The following is a 22,263-nucleotide window of genomic DNA, read 5'->3' on the forward strand; positions in this document are numbered from 1 at the left end:
ATGTTACCCAGGCTGGTCTGGAACTCTTGGGCTCAAGCAATCTGCCAGCCTCAGCCTCCCAAAGTGCTGGAATTACAGGCATGAGAAACTGTGCCCAGCGCCATAATCTTTATGGTACTCCTTTGCCAAAGAAGAATTATACTGAAAATTTAGATTTATACAGATTATACTGTTAATACATAGCTGGCAGTCCTAAGCTGAAAGCTCCCTTGTCATTCAGGAAATTTCCTGGAGAAATAACCTTCCTGATTCCATATTCCTGGGGGCAACACAATTGAAGATGGAGGCCAGAAGAAATACTCAAGTCAGAATGCTGCACAGCATTCAGACAAAATCTGGTTGGAGAGGAAAGCCATTTTCATAATTTAGAGAGCTTCCCCAGCTAGCCTGTAGGTGGGTGTGTTTAACAGAAGAAAGCAATGGGAACCCGCCTGTCAGCTAGCCTTTCGAGCTAATTAGCTCAGCATACAACAAAGATAAGTGAGCCTGGGAAGAGGGCCCCCTGAGGGGTCTTTAGATTCTGGGAAATGTCTGATTGGCAGATGTTAAAAGGGATTCTTTGGTAATCCAGTGCATCAATGAGCTGCAGAAATTCAGCCCAGGACTGCAAGAATTCAGGCATGAGGACACTCTGTACAGGAGGCTCACACAGGCAGACCCAAGATGGACAGAACCTTGGAATCTCTGAGACAGATCATTGCCCAAGTCTTGCCTCACAGAGATCCGGCTCTAGTCTTCAAAGACTGTAAGTACTGAAGGGGGAAAAGTTTTTTGACTTTTTAGAAAATAGTCCTAAACGTCAAGTCACATCCTATTTAAGTAAGATTTCTCCTAAATCTCTGCAGTCGTATGCTGTGTTCTAAGTGATATTTTAACTTGTTCCTGACTTCAGTCAGAAGAACGATTTCATTTCACCTACAGGCATTAGGCGCTGGGTTATTTTGTCAGTGATATATCTTGCTAACTATTTAGAAGTCTCTTCTATAATCCAAGACCTGCCTAAGACCTAATGAACTTTTTCTGATGCTTTTTAAGTAAAGCAAAACTAACTGTTGCTGAAATTAAACCTAAAAATAACTTGGAAATGATACTAAAATATATCATTATTTGTTAACCTGTTTAATACCCCACAGCACATATTAGTTATGTTAATTCAAGTATCGTGTTTGTCTGAAAATTTTTGTTGCAAACCAGAATTAACAGTAAATCACCACTGAGCTTTTAAATTTTGATAACAGATTATAATGCTTTAGTTAAAAGGCCAATAAAATGAGATGCCTCCCAACCTCAGCAACACTCGCTGTGGGGACCCCACCCCCCCCCACCACCAATTTATACAGCATGGCAAAGTTATTTTAAAATCTTTTTTTTTAATGATTTAAAAATAATTCAGTCAAGATTTCCAATTCTAGCAATACTATTAAACCATTTGTCATATAACTTCGTTTCTGGAACCAATTTGATTTCCTGCTGCTGCAAAACAGACTATCTTCATGTTGTATCTTATCTACAGTGGGTTTCATATTACAAAGGGCTTCTGAAATAGAACTTTGCTATGGAACTTCCCAAAAGGTAAAATGCATATGGAATTTTTTTTAACTTCAATAGGTTGCAGCTTTCCTCTTTGTGAATCTAGTTATGTTTGTCTCCATCAAAACATCAATGGTTTGAATTTTTGCTTTCTGATTGCTGAATAATGTTCCTTTCCAGATGTCCTCTTAGCTTAGATTTCTCATATGTTGAAGAAAGAGGAATGTTAGGCCATTTAATTCTATAAATTTTTCCTCTTAGATGTTAAATTGTAACCAATCTGTCCTTTTAGGCATAAAGTGAAAGCCTTTTCTTTCTCTCTCTCTCTCTTTTTAAATATTGTCTGTAAGCATTTGCCAATAACTATGTTAGATCTAATAAAAATCACTCTCTCCACTACTCTAGCCTGGAGTCTATTCAGGTTTGTTATGTTTTTTAAGCAAAAAGGGAAGTAAAGAATGTCTCTCTCCTACAATAGAACTGAATTCACTAGTGCGGGATAAAAGGGCTCTTGGGCTGCCCAAGCTTTGGATAAATTGTATAGGACCAGGGTTCTTATGCTGAGGGTTTAAATAGGGGAAGCAGTTAAAAAAATAGGGGGACATTTTTCACTGGTTCATTGAAAAACTTAATAAGTTCAAATGTGAAATTGTATAGCTCATTTTTAGATGAACTAAATTGCTGTGACTGTTTACAGTTTAGAAGAGAAGACAGACTAGAAAAAGGATTACAATAAAGCATACATTAAGTTCTGTCACCCAGGACTTCGCAGGACTTCTTTTATATGGGAGAACAAATAAGTGTCCTGTTTTATATATTTCATTCATTAACATAGAACCTAAATTTGACCAGAGAGCATTTCCTGTTTACCCTAGAATGGACTGCTACTCTGCAACTGCTTGCATGGCTTAATAGATGTGAATATTAAACTGCTGATTCTCTCCCTTCTTTTCTAATCTGCAAAATGACTAAATGACAGTAAGCCAAATGGCACATTTCTGTACCAGGAGTTTTCCTAGCTGTAAAACATCCAATCACTTACCAATCTCGTGGAATAAGTGAGAATGGGCTTGCTTACTTTCTGGGACAGGACATCAAAAGTCTGTCTGGAGCCTATGCCATTGCCCTGGCAAGCTGTAGGTGCTGCACACGCCAGAGTTTGGCATATGGACCCATTTTCTTTGGCATACCCATAAGTTGCTGCCACCACACTCCTATTGGCAGCCTGTAAAAAGCTGCCACCAGCCTTGAATGGCAGGTTCTGAGCAGTCCCCTCTCCTCCTAGTCACTCCCAGCTCCTCCTCTACTCTAACCCGCTCCAAGCTCTTTCTGCCAGAAGGAAAGAGCTGAGCACTTGAGCACATCACTGCCAATTCCTTAAGAAAAATTGCTACCTTACTTTCCTACAAGATGAAAGCTGATCAAAGAATTTTTAAAACTCAGCCCATTTGAGCAAAAGAGCACACACACACAAACACACAAACACACACACATGCACACACAAAACACTTTTAAATTTTTTCTAAATTTCAATTCCATGAATGCAAACACAGTTTTTCTCTCTTCACTCTTTGGTTATACATAATGCAGGGAGTATAAATGATCATGCAATTCATTTATTGCCCTCAGTTGGCTTTTGATTTGCTTAAAAACAAGCAATAGTAACTGAATTTTCTCTTCAAGAGAAAGCACCCAGAGAGTTTTCTGGTATGAAACAGATGCACATGGGAATAGTTACGTTCATTTAAAGAAATAAAATTCAAATGCTTTTTCAGACAAGGAAGCTCTTCAAATGGTATTTTGCAATACATTAAATCTGTCATTTTATTTTATATAAGGCATTCATCTGGCAATAGTTGTGATTTGTTTCTTTTTTTATTTTCTCTTCTAGAAGGAAATAAATTCCATAACACTTTCTTTTCTTTTCCCTGTTTCACATTTCATATGAAAAATAATGGAAAGAGGTTTCAAATAAAGTGGACTCCCAATTTGAAATTTGTTCATCTAAGCTGACACTGGACTGGTCTTCCCTGCATAAATGTCTCTCTTTTAAAACAAGTAGCACTGGAAGTCTCCACACTACCAGGCAGAATCTCTGCAAAGTATATCTTGTCTCCATGTTGCCTTCCATTCTTGGCTTTGTGCAATATCCAATTTCGTTTCATGTGTCATGCATCACAACCGAAGCTGAGCTATCCTAAAAGCAGCCCCTGTCCACTCTTTTGAAGAAGTGTTTGAACTTACTACTCGTTTGCCGCTGTTTGACAATTCCTTGCCTACCTTCTCAAAAGAAATCACCATATGACCTCAAGATAGCTATGCTTTCAGATCCTAATCTGAATGTTAACTCTTCGTATTACAAGAGCACAATATGTTTATCTGCCATCTTTGGGCTCTTCCTTCAACCATTTAATAGTAAGGCTAAGATGTCAAGTCCTAATCATGTGCTAGGCACTGTACTAGAAACATTTATGCTTCACAGTAAGCTAGCAATGTAGGTACTATTGTTGTTAGAGGTGAGGAAACTGAGGCACATGGAGGTTAAAATGACTTGCTCAAAGTCACGCAGCTAGTATGTGATAGAGCCAGGAATCAAATTCTCTCTTCCAAATCTTCACCTTGAAACACTAGGAGACATTGCCTCTCACAAGTGCTAGTTACCATGTCATTAGCGTTGTAATACCAGTACAGGTTGAGTATGCCTTACCTGAAATGCTTGGGACCAGAAGTGTTATAGATTTCAGATTATTTTTGGATTTCAGAACATTTGCATTATATATACTTTAGCACCCCAAATCTGAAATCTGAAATGCTTCAGTGAACATTTCCTTAGAGTCTCATGTCAGCAATTAAATGTTCTGGATTTTGGAACATTTTGGATTTTAGGTTTTTGGATTTGGGATGCTCAACTTGTATCTGTTACGAAAACAAAGGGGAGAAAAAGGAACTCTACCAGGATCATAGATAGAGTCCATTAAATAATCACATTTGAACAGAAGTGTGACAAGAAAGTGGAGAGGGAAAGATAATTTTTTTTTTTTTTTTTTTTTTTTTTTGAGACAGAGTCTCGCCCTGTCGCCCAGGCTGGAGTGCAGTGGCGCGATATCCGCTCACTGCAAGCTCTGCCTCCCAGGTGCATGCCATTCTCCTGTCTCAGCCTCCTGAGTTGCTGGGACTACAGGCGCCTGCCACCACGCCCGGCTAATTTCTTTCTTTCTTTCTTTTTTTTTTTTTTGTATTTTTAGTAGAGACGGGGTTTCACCATGTTAGCCAGGATGGTCTCGATCTCCTGACCTCGTGATCCGCCCACCTTGGCCTCCCAAAGTGCTGGGATTACAGGTGTGAGCCACCGCGTCTGGCCGAGAGGAAGATAATTTTTGATGAGATAGCACAGCTTGTCCAAAGACAAATTGGGCAATACAAGAACCGTGTGGTGGGGGAGGCAGTGACAGACTGAGGAGGCAGGTTGGGTCATGCTGACATGCCTGCAATAGGGAGCCACTGGAGTTAACAGTGATCCTCAATTAGTTCTGGAAGTTTATGGCCTTATGTTGCATTGGGGAAAAGTTTATATTGACATTGGTTGGAGGTACACATCCGGATACCTAAGTTAGGGAAAACTGCAGCTTTTTCTTAGCAAGAAACCGTTTGCCAACTCAGATAAGATGCAAGATTTGTGAATGTCAAACATGCCTATGGGGAGAAACTACTTTCACTGACTGAAGGCCAAAATCAGGGCAAACTTTCTCAAAAAGATTGTTTAAAAAGTATCTTCATTGTCACTGTAGCCATGAGAATGAGTTGGTTTCTAGCACTGACTTATGAAGTGACGTGTAAGATTTCACTGATATTTTTTCCCAAATTTTATAATGAAAAACTAAGATGGATCCTTTAGTAAGCATTGAAAAATTGGAAGCAAATTTCTCACATATTTGAGGTGCATTAACTATTCCATTTGGGAGAACATATTTCTGCATGAAAGGTTTTATTTATATCAGATAGGTGAATACTTTACTTCAAAGAGTACGTTTTTTACCCTTTGGAAAAACTGGACCAGACTACAGGGCTATTAAAAACATCTTAGTAATCATGAATCTAGCTATATGCAGCATGAGAGAGCAAGAATCCTCAGGAGTCAAGTACTTTATCCAACCCATGCTTTTTAGTACATTACGTGAAAATAAATTTGCTGATAAATTTATAGTTTTCACATTTCACAGAAAGGAATGGAGTAGGATGTAAAGGCTAAAGATTATTGTGTAGTAAAATCCCTATACATACAGCATTGCATTCCACCACCCCTGAAAAAATACAGTTTAAAACCACAAAAAACCAGCCAAACAAAAATAAACCTTATAGTGCTTTGTAGCTTATTTTAAAATAATGAGTGCATCTTAATTACAGTAATTTGAACTCTGCTAATTTTAGCATCTAAACTATGGATGCCTGTTTGTCTGAAGCCTATTCAAATGCGAATTTTACTTGATTTATTATAGGGCCTATTTTTATTTGAATTTATACTAAGGGAAAAATGTAAATTTTAGTATAACTATCAATGGCATAAGAGCTGGTTCTTTTTCTTTTTTCAGTAAATATACATTTGACAGAGTTTACAGTCAAGTGTATAAAAGTCTCAACCCCAGAAGACAGGTTTTTAAAGTGGAAAAAATAGGTAGCTTCTTGATCACTTTATGGCCATATCTGTCCTAGTACATTTATTTATCATAGATAAGTGAGATTTAACAGATCAAAATCAAATATGATAGACACCTGTTCTGCGAGATCAAATCCAGGACTTCATTGACTGCTCTCCCATCTCACCAGAGGTTTTCGGTGGTGGTTGCTGTTGTTTTTAACAGTTAAGATTTGTTAGTCTGAACTCAATTTTAACAACTTCTGAAACTCATGTGTTAAGTTACAGCCCATAATACGATACAGATGCATAAGGCTGAGTTTCTAAGTTATGATCTTCTGTTTAAATGGCACGGTTTTACTGATCATGTGCTACAGATTGATTTAAGAAATGTAGGACAACTTTAGAAGCCTTTCATAAAAGAATCTTCTTTTTGTAATACATTTCATATTGATGTTTTAACCCCAAAAGCTCTTACTTCTTTACCTCCATGTTCAAATGCCCATAAAAGTTTAGTATGTCAAGGTAGTTAAAACATTTATATTTCAAAAGAAAAAGAAAAAAAAGAATCCTATTGAAAGATTAATATTGACAAAATAGACAATTATTACACTCCCCATAATTCTTTATATTTTTTTCTCTGGTGTCCATGAAATGTTTGAATTATGGTTTTGCTTTTTTTTTTCCTCCTGCAATGATAATCAGTTGATCCCTATTTTGATCTCATCCCGTTAAGCAGCTGTGAGAAACCATCATTTAGGCACCACTCCTTTGGCACTTATGGCCTGTGCTATTTAGTTTACATTTCCCTCATGTGGCTCTGTACGAAGTGTTACGGCTTCACTGGGGTGTTTTTGTCCACACTTAAGTTGTAAGTTCCAGGAGGGCAGAGCTGTACCTTGTACTTTCCTGTAACCCCCAGGTACCTCACACAGGGACACACACCTAGCAGGTGCACAATCAGACATTTTTGGATTGCCAATTGGTTCATTTTTCTTCCTCAAATAAAGGGGGGATGATTCTCCCCATTGTCAGGTGTTCTCCTTTACGATGAAATAAACTGTGCCAAGACCCTTTTAAGCCATTTATCCTCTGACTCCATTATCACAGGCTAATTACCTGCAGGGTTAAGTTGACAGTCAGATGAAAGAGAACAGAGCATCAAGAAAGTCAGGGCTCCAAAGACAAACACACCCGCTCGGCTAGAGCTCTGCCGTGGGTTGGCCCTATCACACTCTCTCAGAATCATTCCATATGCCATGTTGGCACAATGGCTTAAATTGCCCATTCTTACATTCATCCACTGGATCTACCCCCAACTGTGAGTCACCAAAGCCATGCATGCACCATGCTCTTTAGAGCCAAACTCTGTGCCTTGTACATAGACCCTGGTTAGATAGCTGTGGCAGGATCTTGAGCATTCTTCTAATGACTGTTTCCAGGGAAGGAAGATGCATTATACAAAGCCACATTTACACTTATTTGACCATTTTGACTAAGAAGAACTGATCAGCAGAGCAACCAGCGTGACTAATCCTTTATTGGTTGTCTAAAATCATTGGTCCCCTAAAGTTTCTTTTAAATACAGTGTAATGTCATTATCCAATAGAATGTGAGAAAGATGTGTACTTTCTGATTGGATAAATAGGGTACATCAGGCTTCTATTTTATGCAGTTTTTGAGACTGGATGACATCATCTGACCCAATGTGCACATATAAACCACACATGTGAAATCAGGCGTGCTGCTTAACTATGGGATACTTAATAACTTTTTACTTTAGTTTGTCTTTGTGATTCCCTCTTACATCTTCATTAATTTTCCCCTCCCTCCTCAAAAAATTACCCCATGCTTCCAAATATACATAAAGTAAGTGTTATTTAAATTTTCCCCTAAAAGGATTTACAGTTCATTGGTTTTAAATTTTAAAGGTGAAAATTAAACAAAGAAGAATGATATCCCTTTTGCATGTTTTGCAGAGTCTCCTGAGAGGTTAACTTTGTAAAACAACCTGAAGGATCATAATTTCCTCAGGAAAATGTTTGGGGTAAGGGGTGGGCATGAAAAAAGTAAAAAAAAAAAAAAAAGCAAACAAAAGAAGAAACACAACCAGCTTTCCAGTTGCTGAAGAGTTAAGCTCTGACTTGGGAGCATTACCAAAGGAAAGTCCCTCTGCTGGGAACAAAGCAAGACTCCAAGCTGTCTCAGTCCTGCTGTGTGTTGTGGCTACCTTTAAAAGTGACTACACAAAAGAAAAGGGGCCCGTGATTCCTACATGTTGTACACTGTGTGTCCACAAGATTCCATTAGCCTGGCCAAAACTTGGCAAAGGCTGAGTATGGTTATAAACAACTAGACAGCAACTCTGTTTGTCAGTGTCCTGGGGTTCAGCTAAGACCAGCGCAAGACCCAAAGGTACCGCATTTTTCAACTCATTTTGATGAATGGTAAATTTGTGTCACATATTGAGCTTACCCTTTAAATTATGTAGGAGTCCTTTTCCCGTTGTTCCTCAAGAAAACTAGGAAGTAACATTGGTAAAAACAAGTTGCACATGATTGGATTGCTAAAATACAAAATACTAATTAACTTTATTTTAAAATATCACCTGCTAGGGATAATTTAATTAAAGGTTATATTAAAATATTACATAACATAAATCCATCTGTTCAGAGGCAGAGAATCAATTTAGAAATATGGCGGCCAGGCACGGTGGCTCACGCCTGTAATCCCAGCACTTTGGGAGGCCCAGGCGGGTGGATCACCTGAGGTCAGGAGTTCAAGACTAGCTTGACCAACATGGTGAAACACCATCTCTACTAAAAATACAAAAATTAGCTGGGTTGGTGTTAGGCGCGTGTACTCCCAGCTACTCAGGAAGCTGAGGCAGGAGAATCACTTCAACCCGGGAGCTGGAGGCTACAGTGAGCTGAGAAAGTGCCATTACACACCAGCTGGGTGACAAAAGCGAAACTCCATCTCAAAAAAAAAAAAAAAAGAAAGAAAGAAAGAAATACGGTAATCATCTTGAAAGCCTCTTAATGATTTATCCTTAAATGGCAGCCTTTCCAATTTGTCTTTGTTTTTGACAAGGGAAATTCTACCCAGCTAGAATATTTCCTCATGTAAGTCTTAAAGAAATTTGTTTTTTTTTTTTCTATCAAATTTATAATGGATTTTTAAGATCCCTTTTTGTGAACAAATGACTGTCTTCTATGCAGGACTTGTGTCATATTAGGTAATTGAACTGAGCAATGAACTATATTGTTTCTACTTTCCTGAAGCATACACTGTTATGAAAATTAATTTAAAATAAGATTAGCTCCTCATGGTAGTTTTTGCTAGGAGCAGGTCTATTGCCTTTAGCTTCCATTGGAAAGTGAAAAATTGGGACCAAAAAAACCCACATTTTCAAATTTTGAGACATGTAGCATTTTATCCATTATTTTCTGGCTATCAGGGAGTTCAAACTTTACCAGTGAAATGTTATCAAAAGATCTTTCTCTTTTCTATCCCTGAACTCTGCACCTATCTTGGAAATAAATAGCACAATGTGTTCAATTAGAGAATCTTCAGGTTGTAGACTATTTTTAGACTATTTAATGACTTAGTTTCCAATACAGGAACAGTTAGTTTCAAAGATGCAATATGAAAACATATATTCATGCCTTTTCTTTTCTTCCTTTACCTCCTCCAGTCACAAATAATAGCTAACACTCTAGTACTTACTATGTGTGAAGTTCTTTTCTGAGCATTTTCCATTTTAAGCCTTACAGCACCCTGGTGATATAAACACTACATTCCACAGATGAAGAACTGAGGCATGGGGTGGTTAGATATCTTGCAGTGATAGAAACAGGATTCAAACCCAGACAGTGTGGCTTCAGAGAACAGTTTTTTTAACTACTAAGGAAACTGCCTGTCTGTTGATAAAAAGTGGAGAGACAAGATTCAGTGCATGTTTTATTGTGTAATGAACTCATGCCTGTATTTGAGGACTCTTCTATAACAAACCCTATAATCCACAGAGCATTTAAACTCTCTACATCTCAAACTTTCCCTATGAAAACATAGATCATATATCCTTACTGGCATCTGCATTGTGTCCAATCTGTGAGAATACAAATATAATTGTCTATATACACACATGATAAGCCCTGAATGTTGATTATGATGTCCTCTGGGTGTCCAATTACTGATGCCCTTCTCTGAAGGGGCTTCATCTCCTTCCAGGCTGCAGAAGGAACACTCTTTTGCTTACTCATCTCCTACTCACTTCTAGTGGATTTTTCTGCCCAGGCACCTCTCAGAGAAATGTCCTACCTTGGGCTCACCCAGATATACAAGAGCAACCGCACATTATCTCTGGAGATCCAGGCCCTTCCTCCTGGCTCCACCTCTTCATGGATGAAGCCAGCACAGGCAGCACAGCACCTTCGGCAAGAGCAAAGGACAAGGGACTCTGTTCCTACCCTTCTCACCTGCTTGGGTAAAGCTGGGGCACCAGGGCAATGGGGTTCACATCCAGTTATTAAAATAAGCTAAGTCCTCTCACCCTGTCTCTTGTCAAATCATATCCCTTCCTACTGGCACTCTTTCCTATTGCTCCCTACACAGTTCCTCAGTGGGAGTATCATTATTTCTCTCCCTTCCCCCATCCCTCCCTCAACCTCATTCCTCTGAGAAGGGCTCAGCTTAGGCCTTTTTCCTACACAAATTTTTCCTGACCTTTTCAGCCCACATTCATCTACTCTTCCCCTTGCATTTATTTAATTATTCTGCCATAAATTTTACATTTTACACGTCACTTTAATATCGTCTCTGTTCCACAATTTAGCACTCTAATATTTTGTTCACTAATTATATGATGAATATATTATTTCTCCAGTTGGATTGTAAATCTCCGTGGGCCGAGACCTGTCTTGGATTTTTCTATTACTTCATAGCATCAAGGTCAGAGTCAGCACATAGACATGCCAATGCCACATTGCAGGTTAATTATGGTGTTCTGTTCCACTGATCCCATATGGTATTTTTCAATTCTTTTCAACAGAGTGCTTCAGGCAGTCTACGTAAATCAATTAGTGTTGGCATCCAAGACAAACAGACTTATTATCCCTGTTCAGGACTTTCCTACGCACTAGTTCTTGTGAAGGTACAACTGACTGCCTACTCACAACCCAAGTGAGTAGGCAGTCAGCAACCATGTTTCTACCCTGACCAGGCTTCATCTCTCTCTATCCACTTTGCCATCTCCAGCTGAGACATGATTGCCACCAACACACCCATGTTGTGTGAACACCATGGTCGTCTATCCATGAAACCTCCTATTCCAGAATTAAGTCCTGACAGCGCTGTGGATCACAGGGACTTCACTTACTTTCTACATGTTCATTCAATTGCACTAAAGCTCTTTAGACTATGTCGAGGTTTCTTGGATTCCAGATGAATTCAATGACTGCTTCTAGGTGAGTATCCAGCCTGTGCTGGATATCAAGGAGGCTACAGAGAAGAATGAGCCAGAGTTGTTACCCTCTAGAATGCCAGTCTGCTGTGAGTTAAATAACAGAAAACTGTATTCTATAACATGAATTGTTAACACAAGGCATTTCATTCCTCTGGCCAGAAGAAAGTACAGCCAAGTCTAACTGGATACATTTAGCCAGGAGCACCACATCCATTTTATTAGCATGGTTTATAGGAGATTAAGTGCTAAGACATAGGGCCACTCACGGAATAAGAGTTCAGAAAAGGAGGTGCAAGTGGGAAGGAGCCAGTGAGTGAGGCACAATGGAGGAGGTGTTGTTTCCCCTGAAGTGTGGGAGTAAACTGGATAGAAGGAAGGGAGGGGAGGGACCAAACACTCAAAATAGGAGGGAGAACTTGAACCAAGGTACAGATAACAAATAAGCAACATGTGTGCAGGGAGGTATAATGAGACTGTCCAGGCTGAAGCCAATCATGAATTTATGCTGGAGAGGGTCAAGGGTTAGATAACCAAGGTGTTCCATGTTGCTGGATGTCTTCATCAGTTAGCTGGGAAAGCCTCAATGCTGAACTTTATAATTAAAAAAGGAAGCTTCAGGAAGGGGAAAATGAAAACCTCACTTACAAAGAGACTTGCTTGGGGATGTAATACTACTCTGAAAACTCTGTTGTGTTCAAATTTCAAAACACAGTGAAGAAGAAAGTAGCCACACTAATGTCTATAAACTACATAGTACATTTTCTTGTTATTGAAAAACAAAATATTTAAAACTCCTGCAGGGGCCTATCGCTGTGTTAGTGAAAGCAATGAGGGGCAGTAGAATGAATTAAGAATCTCGATCTGCAAAGTCACTTCAGAGGTACACTGCTTTCTTTACTGTCAGCAGTTATAAGCTGATAGAAATCATAAAAAGGAACTGGATTTCATGATATTATTAATACTCCTCCTAACAGTTCTCTCTCCTTCTACTTCTTATGTCCCTTGCCTCTGCAAGGGATTTGATATTCTGCTTCTTTATTGTAACTTTATCAGTTAAACATCAGTTACCTTGACAAAAGCAAACCCAAAAGATGGTTTGTGAAAGTTAAAGGCAGAACCAGAAGTGTTGCTCAGCTCATCCTTAATTCAGCGTCAGCCCAACTGCTACCTCTCGGCTTTCTCCAGAGCTCTGGCTTAGGAGTCACTGCTACCTGTGTCCAGTGTCTAGATTCGCTGTATGACTGATTTATCTTGTCCTGGCTGTGGATAAAGCCCCTTCCCTTTAGTGTCCACTGGGAGAGAGTAGAAACATTTCAAAAAGAACTTTACTAAACTTTTGGAGAAATAATGCAAAGCCAAAGATAATATGTTTTTGACTGTAGCTTCCTGACCCTGAGGTGGGAGGCACAATCAGGTAGAGACCTGGCCTTGCCAGAAGGCTCATGTCCCTCTACCGGGGAAACCAAGCCCCTCAGCAGTCTCTGTCATTGCCTCTTATTTCTCTTGAGATCCCTCCTTTGTTCCTTGAAAGGGCTGGAATGAGAGGCTCAGTCACAGCCCCTCCTGAGCCAGTCTGTGGTTATTTACACCATTGCTTAAACCAGAGCAGTTGGTTGAAGATTGATGATACGGATGTGTGTTTACATGCACATGGACTGCTCATTACGAAGGACAGTTCCAAGCTGGAAACACGTCATATGACTTGTTTGAAAATGTACAAATAAAGTCTTTTCTTTCATTTGACTTTGTCAAGAACAAGTGTTGGGAAAATGGCCGACAGAAAAAGGTAAATGAAGTAATTCTTGGGGAAGTCTTCCATACCTACACTACCAACAGCCTGACAAATGCAGCCCATCTTCTATACTTTTGATAATATTCAAATACTTGGCAAACATTTATTATGTTTCTACTATGTTCCAGGGGTTGTGGGGAAAATGATATAATTCTTTCTCTAATGAGCATTGTTTATATTACAGATAGACAGCATGAAAATAACTTAAGTTCTATTATATTACAGAGTAACTCAGGATGAACCAAGGACATGGACTGTAGAAGCAAAACTAGGTTAAAAATCCTAGGTCCAAGACTTACTAGCTGTGTGATTACACTTTCAACTTCTTTTTTTTTTTTCCTTTGTAGGCTGTGGATGATAATACCTATTTCAAGGGGGTGCCTGTAAGGATGAAAAGGGAAAATGCATATAATAAGTACATAAGGAGGATAGGAATCATCACTTCCTACAGCAAGGCTTCTCACATTTTCACATGCATCAGGTTTTTTGCTTTTTTTTTTTTAAATCTTGTGAAGAAGGAGATTATAGTTCAGAAGGCTTAGGGTGGAGCCTCAGATTCTGCATTTTTAACAAGTTCCCAAGTGATATCCATGATGTTTCTTGGGGGTGGGCGGTACACTTTCATTAGCAAAGGCTTTGAGATTATTTTGTTTTTGTTTTTGAGAAACTGATGCTGGAAGCAAGTCTTGAAAAAGAGTAGGTACCATTCAAGAAGACAATAGACAGTGGAAAGAAGGGCATTCCAGGAGGATGAATGGAAGTACTGGCTTTTGAGAAGCATAAGAAGCATATGGAGTGAGGAACCCAGAGGGTGAACTTGAGAGGAGGTTAGGACAAGAGAGAATAGTGAGACACAGGGTCTTCTATGCCTTGCCAAGGAGTTATTCATTCCATAGTTAATAAGGGACTCACAGAAGGATTTGAAGATATGAGTGATTTGATCAGCTATGAGATTCAGTGATATTACCCTGAAAACAGTGGGAGTATAGGTTGGATGGGAGGCTGGTTGGAGTCAGGAGGGTATTGTGGTATGCTTGATGAGATACAGTAAGCATGAACCAATGCAGTAATGGCAGTATAGACTGAAAGAAACTGATGCTGATGGGAGACATCAGGATATGAAACTGACAAAACTTGGGCATTTTTTTTTTTTTTTTTTTGAGATGGAGTCTCACTCTATCACCCAGGCTGAAGTGCAGTGGTGAAATCTTGGCTCACTGCAAGTTCTGCCTCCCGGGTTCACACCATTCTCCTGCTTCAGCCTCCTGAGTAGCTGGGACTACAGGCGCCCGCCACCGCGCCCGGCTAATTTTTTGTGTGTTTTTTTCAGTAGAGCCGGGGTTTCACCGTATTAGCCAGGATGGTCTCGATCTCCTGACCTCGTGAGCTGCCTGCCTCGACCTCCCAACGTGCTGGGATTACAGGCTTGAGCCACCGTGCCCGGAGAAACTTGGGCATTTATTAGATATTGAAAGAGGAAATGAAGTTTAAGGTTTATGCCCAGTTTCTGATTTAGGTAACTAGGTAGATGATAACATCACCTTTTTTTTTTTTTTTTTTTTTTTTTTTTTTTTTTTTTTTTTTTTTTTTTGTAACTCAGGAGAAAGAAAAGTAATTCAGAGGAAGAGAAGAGTTTATGAAAAAGAAAATGAGTTGAGTTTGAAAATATGTTGAGGTTTTGCAACATCCAAATGGCAGTGTCTGATAAAAAAATTGGAGATGCAGGAGAATAGTTTGGGAGCTGTGTGTGTTTATTATGGTAGGTTCTGTCATTCAAGGAGAATAGCTGGAAGAGAAGCAAGAGGAGACAAGACAGAATTTCCATGCTAGTCAACATGAGTAGTGAGCAGAGGAAGAGAAATTCACAAAGGACACCAAGGAGAAATGATTAGGAAGAGATGCAGACTGAGGAGGAAAAGCCTAGGGAAACAAGGTTTCTGGAAGAAAGTTATCAGCTTTGTCAAATACAGCTAACAAGTCAAGTAAATAAGGACTGAAAACCAGGAATTGGTACTATTTGTAGGAATTTCAGTGGAATAATGTAGAGGAAAGCCTATATTACTTGCGGTGGGTTAAAAATCAATGGAATATGAGGAAGCAGAGATAGTCAATGTGGAATATTCTTTCTAGCAGTTTGGCTATATTGGGAGCATTTTAATAACTAGTAGCCAGACATAGTTCCAAGATTGAGTGTTTCATTTAATTGATTGATTCATTCATTTATTCATTTAATAGTTGTTTTGAGCACAGCTTTGGCTGCTGGGAAAGAGTGAATAAGGAGGGAACTTTTAAAAATAGGCCATGGGAGTGACTAAGAGAACAATTTCCAGGAAAAGCAGCACAAATTCATTTGAGACTGTAGGAAAAAAGGTGGAGCTGAGCATTTGTGCAGATGCGTCCCTAGACATAGGGGTAGATATTGCACACTTGGTAGCTCAAGTTTATTCTGTAACATGGAAGGCAGGATCATTGGCTGGGCAATGAAGGTGCAACTGCACCTAGAGATTAACTATGTATTGATTGACGCCTGTTCTCAAACCTGGGTGATTTTCTTCAGCAGCTCTTGACCCTCTGCTCATATTTTCTTTAAAATTGCCCACAAAACTTGTTGATGCTACCCCCCAAAATAAAGGAGCATGTGTTTCATAAATAGAGTATTTTCTGATATACCAATCTTTGGTATATCTTTGGAACTCCAAACGGCAAGCTGGCCTTCTTCCCTCTGCACTTCATTTGTCTGGTTTTTGAGTCGACAAGAAGAGATAGAGATAGAAAGATGGATTGTGTGTCTGTATGTATATATATTGCACTCTTGGCGGGTGATGACATCTGTGGGATCATCAGAGAAATCTTACAAAATTGCAGAATGAAAAGTTTGAAAACTTCAACTTTTATTCACACAGAAATCTGACTTAGTGCATACCTTCAAACTCCTTAATCCCAAGAGCTTTACATGCCAAAATTCTTGTGTTCATTTTCCCCAGATTGTCAGGCATTTTACCTAGATTATCATGGGTCCTCAACTTCCTGCTCCACTTCTCAGCTAAACACCAGTCAACAACTGACTGACAAAGTAGGAGGCTAATAGTCCTTGTCGACAAGAAGAGCAACAGGCTACTGGCATTAGTTACAGTCTTCAATCTTCAGGACATCTCTGCTGACTTCTGGAGGTCAACTGCAAGCAGAGACTCAAGTCAGCTAGCTCATAGATACTTGTTTCCTCAGGGGTAGGAGGAAAAGGAGGAGAGTGGGGGACAGAAAAATAGTTTAGAAAATAAAAGTTCTAATTCTAGTTTGAATTATATCAACTGGTAGAAAATATTATTTCAAATATTTTCAAAAAAATTACAAAGCTCTGTAATGACCAATTCTCAACTTGACCATTCAATGTGTATTTTATTGATTAATTCAAGTATCCCCTCACTACTCTTAACATTCTCCTGATTTCTTTCCCAAATCACTTCTTAAATTACTAAACACTGCAGTTTTTAAATATACACAGGCAACCAGTTCCTTAGGAGTTGCCAGAATTTGCCTGAACTATATACCATGAAGCTGATCAGTGACCTACAGAGAAGGTACAGACACCCAGTGCTCTAGTAAACAGCTTAGAAAGTGGCTATACAATGATTTTTGCCTCCAGATCAAACTCTGAGATATTCCAGACTCTCTGAAAAATGTCACTGTCCAGAATTTTAAAGCAGATCCAAGAATATATTCAGGATAATGGCAAAGTACATAGATGCCATGTTACATGAAGCATATTTGAAAGAGCAAAAACTATTTAATCTAGAACTTGAAAAAACATGAGTGTTATTTGTTTAGTGTACTTTTCATATGCAAGTGAGAGATGCCAGTTGAAAATGGCTTAAGGAAAAACCAGATGGGTTGGTTTAGATAACTTCAAGTCCAATCAGGGATCCTGGATTATGGGCATAACTGGAACCAGGAGCTCAAACTATGTCGTCAGAACTTAGCCTTTCTCCATCTCTTTACTGAACCATTCTCTGGGCTGACTTTCTTCTCAGCCAGATTTTCTTCTTGCTCAGGCAGTGCCATGCTTACCTCCTACTGCTCCAGAAACCCCACTGGAAAATGGAAACTTTCAACATTTTCAACACACTCATTGTCCCTAAATGGTTTGGATATGGCCAGATTCCCACCTGCACCCCTAGAGACTACATGATTCTTCAAGGAACATCTCGGTGCTATTTCCACAAGAAGGGAAGTGAATGCCAGGCAAGCAAAACAACAGATGTCCTATGCTGCTTTCAGACATGTGGTGGGCTCTCATGTGGATAAGGAAATAAACTTCTCTGAGGCCTCAGAAATGAGAAGTAGACCCTCTGCATGAACCTTACAGGAAAGCTGATTTCAGTTCACTCTTAAAAGGACCTTTTACAGAACCATTAGCAGTTGAAATAGGCTGCCTCAGGTTGTAGCAAGTACTAGGTCCTTCCACATGTTCAGGTACAGGCCAGATGGGCAACTGTCAGGAATGCTGGCAAGGAATTCCTGCATTAGGCAGGGCTTTGCCTACATGACCTATAAGGTCACTTTTGACTCTACAATTCTATTATCCTTGTTAATTTCTACAGTTTAATTTGCAGTACAGGATAAACAAACCAACCTAATTTGATCTGGAACTTCTGCAGGCTATCACAGGTCATTTAATCTAAAACATATGGCTCTAGCCATTACTATGTTTTCTGAAATACTTGAACAGACCTTGTTCTTAACAAGGTCTTCATGTTATTAGTTTCACTCATGGATTTTTCCAGCCTCCTGCTTATTCCACAACTGCCTTTCATTCTCGTTTAGATTGGGGTAGAAGGAGCATGAAAGAGTTTCCTTCTTTCTGACTTTCTCTTCTTAAATCTTTGCAGGCTTAAGAGTCTATGAGAAATGAGAAAGGGGACCATAGATAATCACAGCTTTGGATAAAGTCTACTAAGACAAATGCTCAAAGCAGAATGAGATTTTTAATTTTTATATTAAAAATTAATTTATAGAGTAAATTTGAAATACTGCTATACTGTTTTAATTAGGGTACCAAAACCACTTCTTGAGCCTTACTCATTAAGAAATATACACATTTGCATTTGTTAACTTGTATATTTTAACATACTTTAAATATATTTAAATAAAGTATATTCTTTCACAGCTAAAAGCCCTCACACCCCACTATCCACATACCCAGCTCTACTTAAACTGAAACTGTCATGCTACAGAATCCAACTTGCAAATAAAAGTTTGGTTTTGCACCAGAGTATGTCCATCCTTAATAACTGATGGTGTTTCGACAGGCACGGTGGCTGACGCCTGTAATCCCAGCACTTTGGGAGGCCGAGGCAGGCGGATCACGAGGTCAGGAGATCGAGACCATCCTGGCTAACATGGTGAAACCCCGTCTCTACTAAAAATACAAAAAATTAGCCAGGCGTGGTGGCGGGTGCCTGTAGTCCCAGCTACTTGGGAGGCTGAGGCAGGAGAATGGCGTGAACCCAGGAGGCGGAGCTTGCAGTGAGCCAAGATTTCGCCACTGCACTCCAGCCTGGGCAACAGAGCAAGACTCTGTCTCAAAAAAAAACAAAAAAAGACTGATGGTGTTTCTTATCTCTTTCAGTGAACGTTGTGTCAATGTTACAGGAATTTTGGGAAAGCAAGCAGCAGCAGAGGGCTGCATTCCCAAGTGAAGGCGTGGTGGTCTATGAGTCACTGCCAGCTCCTGGGCCTCCCTTTGTGAGTTACGTGACCCTCCCAGGGGGAAGCTGTTTTGGCAACTTTCAGGTAAGAAGTAGCCATTAATTTGTCAGTGAAAGTTCATTGGGTTAAAGTAAAGTAAACCTTTTTGCAAAATGGTTACATTGTAAGTTTTCTTGGAAATAGTGAACAAAGTTGTACCATATTCTACGAATGAAGACAAAGGGAAAGGAATTTCTAAATTTGCCAATATCCTTTATAAATACCCTTTTAATTGAGTAAATTATCCTTCAATTTTCAATAACTGGCAAAGATGTTTTATTTCTTGCTTATGGATACCGTGAAACTCATAAGCAATCAAGTTTCTCTCTTAGTCTGTCAACTAAAAAGCCCAAAGGCAAATTTTCAGGGTTTTTTTTGTAGTGTAAGTCTACAGAACATAGTATCACATAATTTTTAACACTAACTTCATACCTGATACTGTTTATATTTTTACCTTTACTCTCCCTTTGAACTTATTAACTCACTCATTTATTGTATCCTGTTACCAGGTGTATCTGTTTTACATGGTTTCAAATCCTTCATTGAGTGAGGGAAGGGTATAATTTAATAAACAGACTTACAAACCTCTGCTGCCTAGGGGAAGTCAAAGAAGTATTCACAGGGAATATAAACGTGAACTGAGGCATTCAGTTGATGATGTCTTGGCCAATGGGAAAAGGGAAAATGACATTCTTAGCATAGGGAAACACAGCATTTTCAGAATGACGGAAACATAAGGGTCAATGTGTGTGGCAAGGAACTATTGGGAGAGGACAGGTAGGCACTCACATCAAACCATAAGAGATGTAAATACTTTGCAAAGCAGTACAGGTTTTATCCTGTATAAAATCAGAACCCTTGAAGGATTCTGACCAGAAGAGTGATGTATTCAAATGTACTTCAGAAAGATTACTTGGGTCACAGCATGAAGATGCTTTGGATTTAAACGATTTAAATGGCCGAGAGGCTGATAGTGATGAGTGCCCATGGAGACGAGCTGCACACACAGCATGTTCAGGAGCTAAAGGTGAAGGGATTTCATTAGGAGAAAGTTGGGATGATACTTTCATGCCTAATCAAGTCTCTTTACCTTCACCTTTACCAGTGGTCAGCCCTGACTTTAGCTACTGGGTGGGGAACACAGGAGGAAGTGGAGCTGGTATGTGAAAGGTGAGGACGCAGTCAGTATGAAGTGCCTGGAAGCCAAACAGAGAAAAGCAATCGCCTTGCCCTATCCAAAAGAAAAAAAAAAAAAGTAAGACCTGAAGCTCAAGAAGGAGATATGGTTTGAACGCCTATGTTTCTAAGCTGAAGCCATAGCTACAGGTACCACTGCCACGTGAGAATGTGTGGTATAAGAAGATGATCAAGAAATGCTCCTAGGAACACTTTTAGTGTGGGAAATAAAAGGAGAAAGATTTCTCTAAAAAGCCCAGAGATTTCCCAGAAAGAGACAAAGAACCAGAAGAGGGGATTTATGGAAACCAAGAGATGTGACAACTTGAGACTGAGGATGAAGTGAGCAGGGGTTAGCCACAGGACGGATGTCCAATGAGATGTTTCCACTGACTGTGATGAATGTGAGATCCTTATCAACCTTCCAGAAAGTAATGTCAATGGAGAAAATGGGATACGAATTAGATTACAGTAAATTACAGTTAGAGTAAAATAGGGGCTTAGAAGTAGAGACAGTGTCCTTCAGTAAGGATTTAGAGGGCTCCTTCCTACTCTTGTGGTCAGCACTGCTTGTGAAAATAGGACAACCTTGCCTATTGTCCAGTGACAAAACATGTTCTGGTCAAACTGACATCACTGGCTTCCAGACACCTAAGCCATGATTAAAGCTGGGAAGGACAACTAAGACTGAGCCACTGAATATTCTGACAGTTCTCAAATAGCCTGCAAAGATGGACCAGAATCAACAAGATGAACTGCTCTTAGAATATAAAATAAAAATAAAAAAGTCTCACGATTGAATCAAGATGGAGTGGACTTAGCACATTCTTCAAACTCTTTTCTAGTCTGAAATTCCCTAAAATGTCAAAGACATGTTTTAAAATAAGTAAATTCACAATAGTGCAGGCAGGAAGAAAGGGTGCCATTGGAAGAGATGAACTTTGGAGGCAATTCTGGGAGAGTCGAATCAAATTATTAGGGGCACAGATGCCACAGTCTAAATATATATATAGGAGAAATGTACTGTGAAAGTAAAGAAGAGCTAGAGAAACTCCAGGGTCACATGAACAAATGCAAAGAGCAGGAGGCAGTCCTGGGGTAATTTCAAGGCTAATCAAAGAACTGCTTTCAAAACTTCCGACGCATTGATCCAGTGACATGTTGCCTTCCCCACTCCGAACAGTAGTTAGCAGTATGTTTTTACCTCTGGTAAATGAAAGTGAATTGACTGATGAGGATGATTTGAATGTGAGTATAGAAGCCTCAGAACAGAGCTTGATGTAACCCCAGACACCAAAGACAAGGATGAGAGGCAGCAAAGGGGAAAGAAAGGCAGCCATTGACGAAGAGGCTCTCCAACCCACATGCGCCTGCAGGTCCGTTATCGAGCATCCTAAGGTGAAGTCTGCCTGTCAACACACCCCACTCAATATGAAGCACCTGGCAGTCCTCTCATTCAGGGGAGCCCCTCTAGGGAAACAGACATTCTCAATCAGAGAGGAAGGTTTTGTCAGCCACCTAAACTAATGTACTTGTTTGTCCATGTATGCCAATGAACACAAGATCACCAAACATTTGAGGAAAACCAAATGCATAAGAAAAAAGACCAAAGGCAAGCAAACAAAAGAACAAAATAATTCAAGCAGCACAGAATGTAAAAGAGTATAACAGTTGGCCAGGCGCGGTGGCTCAAGCCTGTAATCCCAGCACTTTGGGAGGCCGAGACGGGCGGATCACGAGGTCAGGAGATCGAGACCATCCTGGCTGACACGGTGAAACCCCGTCTCTACTAAAAATACAAAAAAACTAGCCGGGCGAAGTGGCGGGCGCCTGTAGTCCCAGCTACTCCGGAGGCTGAGGCAGGAGAATGGCGTAAACCCGGGAGGCGGAGCTTGCAGTGAGCTGAGATCCGGCCACTGC

The 22,263-nt window shown here is 39.7% G+C and overlaps 1 protein-coding gene across 1 annotated transcript in view; it reads left to right on the forward strand.

The window, feature by feature from the left end:
* Positions 1 to 367: 367 nt before the first annotated feature.
* The window catches only part of LIX1 (limb and CNS expressed 1), a 51,846-nt gene continuing 29,950 nt past the window's right edge, over positions 368 to 22,263 (forward strand). Inside the window, exons 1-2 of the mRNA XM_010388632.2 lie at positions 368 to 745; positions 19,049 to 19,212. Of these exons, the coding sequence (XP_010386934.1) occupies positions 664 to 745; positions 19,049 to 19,212 (246 nt within the window). The 5' untranslated portion in view covers positions 368 to 663. The remainder of the gene's footprint in view (positions 746 to 19,048; positions 19,213 to 22,263) is intronic.

Source organism: Rhinopithecus roxellana, chromosome 3, assembly GCF_007565055.1.
Source record: "Rhinopithecus roxellana isolate Shanxi Qingling chromosome 3, ASM756505v1, whole genome shotgun sequence".
NCBI lineage: Eukaryota > Metazoa > Chordata > Mammalia > Primates > Cercopithecidae > Rhinopithecus > Rhinopithecus roxellana.